This window comes from Glossina fuscipes, unplaced genomic scaffold, assembly GCF_014805625.2.
Source record: "Glossina fuscipes isolate IAEA_lab_2018 unplaced genomic scaffold, Yale_Gfus_2 0, whole genome shotgun sequence".
NCBI lineage: Eukaryota > Metazoa > Arthropoda > Insecta > Diptera > Glossinidae > Glossina > Glossina fuscipes.
Window position 1 is genome coordinate 27,413,607 of NW_023998414.1, and position 4,533 is coordinate 27,418,139.

At 31.5% G+C, this 4,533-nt stretch overlaps 1 protein-coding gene across 1 annotated transcript; it reads right to left on the bottom strand.

Moving 5' to 3' along the window:
• Positions 1-453: 453 nt before the first annotated feature.
• Positions 454-1,396, bottom strand: LOC119644433 (Krueppel-like factor 6). Its single transcript, XM_038043986.1, has one exon. It carries the CDS (start codon positions 1,384-1,386, stop codon positions 454-456), a length of 933 nt encoding a protein of 310 aa, XP_037899914.1. The 5' UTR covers positions 1,387-1,396.
• Positions 1,397-4,533: the final 3,137 nt, after the last annotated feature.

The window sequence follows — 4,533 nt, forward strand, 5'->3', positions numbered from 1 at the left end:
TTTTTATTAACTGGCGAGTATGTCTGTGCGTCCGCGAATGTTTATGTACAATTAATATTTATTATTAATTGCGTTAGACGTATTTCCTTTTCCTACATCATTTCGAACTTTCGAACTTTGTTGGGAACATCCATAGCATGTAGGTAGGTAAATGTGTTTTTCTAATTAATCCTGATCCAGTATTGAAATGTGTGCGCAATAAAATTAAGAAAACGATTTATAGGTAAATCTCGAGCATCTGTAGGATTTACATTCTTATTTACACTCATTGTTTACTTATTTTTAAAAAGATTAACGTTTAAGAGTTTATTTTTAAATTTAAATTTTAAATTGTTAAACATTTTAACCAAAAAAAAAAAAAAAAAATGTTTTTTAATGATATAAATGGGAAAGAATAATAATAAAAAAAAAAAAAAATAAATAAATAAATAAATAAATAAATAAAAAAAATATCTACAATTGATTTTTTCTTTTTCTACCCGGTCTAACGCAGAGAACTGATTGCGGTAGAATGCCATTTACAGTCTTTCCAGCCTTATTGGCCGCGAGTAAGCGCCTTTCATGGACCTTGCGATGCTTAGTTAAATGGTCAGAACGTGCGAAACATTTATTACAAAAATCGCATTTATACGGTTTAATGCCGGAATGCGAACGACGATGGCGAGCCAATTCATCGGAACGGGAAAACTTCCATGTGCAATTAGGCCAAGAGCAGACATATGGCTTTTCGCCCATATGACGTCTTAGATGAGCTTTTAAATGAGCTGGTTTCGTATAAGCTTTACTGCAATCTCTAAACTGACAGCAATAAGACTTTTCGGCATCATGGGAAAGCTCCACCGAGCCCATATATTGGGCAGGATGTAATCTTAAATTCTCTGAACTCTCTTGAAGGAAATCTTCGCAATTATCATTGCAAAGCGGTGTCTTATCGGGTAAAAAATCGACAAGTTCGGGAATTTCAACAAAGTTATCTAAGAATTTTTCCTCCCATTCGGATAGTTCCTCATTAATCATCATCATCGAAGGTAAATTTTTATCACTGCTTGTCATATTTTCAACATTTGAATACGAAGAGCTTAATAGATAATCTAAACTTTCTTGTAACAATTTTTCTTCTGCGATATGCGTCGAGTGAGGCAGGCAACCGGATACAAAATCATCTTCAAGTTGCATATTAAGGCGTTGCTCGATATTATTCTCATAATTTGTTAAATTTGTTATATAATCATCTGGCGGCTCTTTGTTAATATCATTTTGATTGATGCTATTGTTATTGGTGCTGATGCCGTAATGGGGCAAAAGCTGCCAATCCGTAACTTGTATATCTTGTTCCTCTAAATCCGAAAATAACTGCTGAAAGCTACCATCTACGAAAAAGTCCATAGTGATGGGTTGGCACGCGCGACTTTTTTGTTTATTTTTTTAATTCTTTTATATTTATTTTTAAATAATATTCTCAATTCAATTTTAGCGTAAAGAAGAAGCTGTCTTGTCGAACAGCGCTTGTAAATGTTATTGGAAAGTTTTTCGTTTTTGATTGTTTTTAAAAAATAAATGAAAATTTCAAATCCCGCTCACATGTATTCAGTGTCATGTTATTTCCATTCAATACTCATATCAGTCATAATTATTTTCCAATTTATTGACATATATTTGATTTTAAGTACATATATATATATATATATGTTAGCCTCTTGGGATTATTAAGGCTGAATATAAGCAGAGCATATACTATCTCTAACCTCTGCTCAATATTACAAATTTTATATAATTATATTTAAACTTATTTGCATTTGGCTTGCTGGCGTTGCTTTTGTCGATTCTATGCGTCATTAATGTTAGTTAATAAAAAGAATGAAAAAAAAGAAAATATCTAAAAATGATCAATTACGTTCATGGGAATGAATGGTCGGCTTTAGATATTTTTATTTTATGCTTTTTACTTTTTTCCAGGGCTGTACTGACTTCACGTTCACACATGGTTTTTAAGTCCACACCGTCTCTCATTAAAGATGTGATCTATTCGTTCATTTGTTCGCAACATCCCGAAATACGTTTTCTAAATCCAATACCGCGATAGAAATAATTTTTCTATTCTGCACGCGAGTGAAAAACATTTCAAAGGCATATGCGACACTTATAAACGTAGTTCATTTACTCAGAATTGGTGAAGTTTTCAAAATGACTTGATAGACAATTGCATATTAATGAAATGCCTGCAAATAGTTAAATGCAACAAAGTTAAGGGAATTATGAAAAAAAACAAAAAAAAAAAAAACACTCTGTGAAAAATAAATGTGAATCCATTCTTGGACGAACCATCCACATAAATGTGGCTACGAAAGATGATATAAAATCTATTAAAAGGCTGAACTGGCAAAAGTTAATTCAATGGCTCAGTCCATTCCGAACACATGACATGAAGCGCTAGGCTAAGCAAACGGACTTAGAGGAATGTACAGCTAACGTTAAGAATCGAAGAAGTTCGTACAAAGTTTACCAATTTATGCAAATAGTTGTATAGGAAGCTAAGCAACGCAACTGATCGATGGGGAACTGAAAAAACTTAGGCAGCAACTCCAAAGACTATTATATTTTATGTTATATAAATAACTGAAATAGGTTTAGCATTATAATAAAGATTTAATCGAGCATTGAATTTAATATTTAGGTAGACGAGCATCCAGTTGGTGACACTGTATCAATCCAGTGCAAGGAATCAGTACAAGCCCTTTTATAAAACTAAATCCTTTCACCTTTCCGAGGAATGATATTGAAAATGAATAATAAGCCCATCACTTATAGACAAGAAGACTTAGTTCACTTTACTCAATATTAGAATAATTATCAATAAGCTTGTATTTAATAAATAAATTTTTGTTTTTTTTTTTTTGTTTTCATATGACGGGTATCTATAATTCGCTCTAGGTCAGATGTAAATTTTTGAGTCTTTTTTTGTTTTGTGTGTGTGTATGTATGAGTGTGTGTGTGTGTGTGTTTGTGTGTGTGTGCTTGTTTTTTTTTTTTTTTTTTTTTTTTTTTTTTTTTTAATAAAGAATTTTTTGTACCAATCAGTAACAGGCGTTCATCTCGACTGTCGCCAAATTAATGCATACATTTTGCGTTGGAAATCGCTTTTAATTACACTCCTGAGTATTTGTTGTTATTCTCCATCGACTACGTTTTTGTACAGCAAACAGGAAGATACCTTTCAAAATCAAAATGATTTAAATAAAATCAAATAAAGAAGTCATATTCGCCTTGGCACCTTACATCAAATCTTAAATGATCATATATGATATAATATCTGGCTTGCGAAAATTAAACAAGAATATATGTATATTAAGCGATGATATTTTCGCAACTTTAAGAATTCTGTTAACGTATGTTCGGATATCCCGTCGATCAGGAATATGAATCTATCTCAACTGGTTTGAAAAACTTTGCACAATTTCAATATTGGATGCAGCCATGATTTATGTAAAGGTGAAAACCAAATGTTAACTTAATTTATTATTATTATTATTATTATAATTTTAGACTAATGAAATAAATTCTTAGACTAAAAAAAAAGACATTGAGCACTAGCAACACACGCTATCGGCTCTAATTTAATTTCGAAACACTTCCCTACGGTCTAACGCTTTGGAGATTCAGCTAGTACGAGTTGTGGATACGCATGAAATTTTTATTCAAGTTTATCAATCGATTTTACGTGTACTTATTAAAAATTTTTCAAAGTCTCTATGAAAAATTAATTTTATATTTACGTTTCTACGTAAAAACATACAAGAGTGAAGGTGAAAATATTTTTTATTTTTATTTTTTTTTTTTTTAATGGAAGAGGGGAGAAAGTTTTGCTAAAATAATTATTTTGTTTCGCTTAGCGTCACTGGTGAATAAAAATTTTGCCCAAAAATTGAACTCAAAGTTTAGTAAGGATACAATACTTGCTATTGATTATAAAAAGAAGACTCGTCAACTTGACGATATACTCGGCAAATTTCAATTTATCGAATAAAATTTTTGTTAAAACTTCAAAGTAATCGAATAAAATCAAAGAGTCAGCGGTACGACAAACTCGAACCGTGTACTTTCGTTAGTTGAATTCATGTTTCCCTCATCAAAGAAATGCAGCTTGCAATTAGTTTAATGATTTCGAATAGGTTGATAGGTGCGGTCGGAAATGTGTTTACAAATTTTTTATACCCCCCACCGAAAGATACATGTATACTTATTTTAGCATAAAACGAAGCTCCTGAGGTCCTATAATTAGCCACGACGACGAATCCTGATCAGCGCCAAACTCTGACTCGATCGAGTCATGCCTTTTCGTCTTTTGTATTTGTATGGATGTGCATTGTTGAAACTTTTCTTGATCAGCGCCAAACTCTGAATCGATCCAGTACATACGTATAGTACATATATATGTCATAAGTTTGATCAATATAACTAAATTTAAGTATAAATAAGTAAGTGTATGTGAAGATTAAGTTAATCTTATATGAGGTTTTTTGTTTTTCTTAAAAT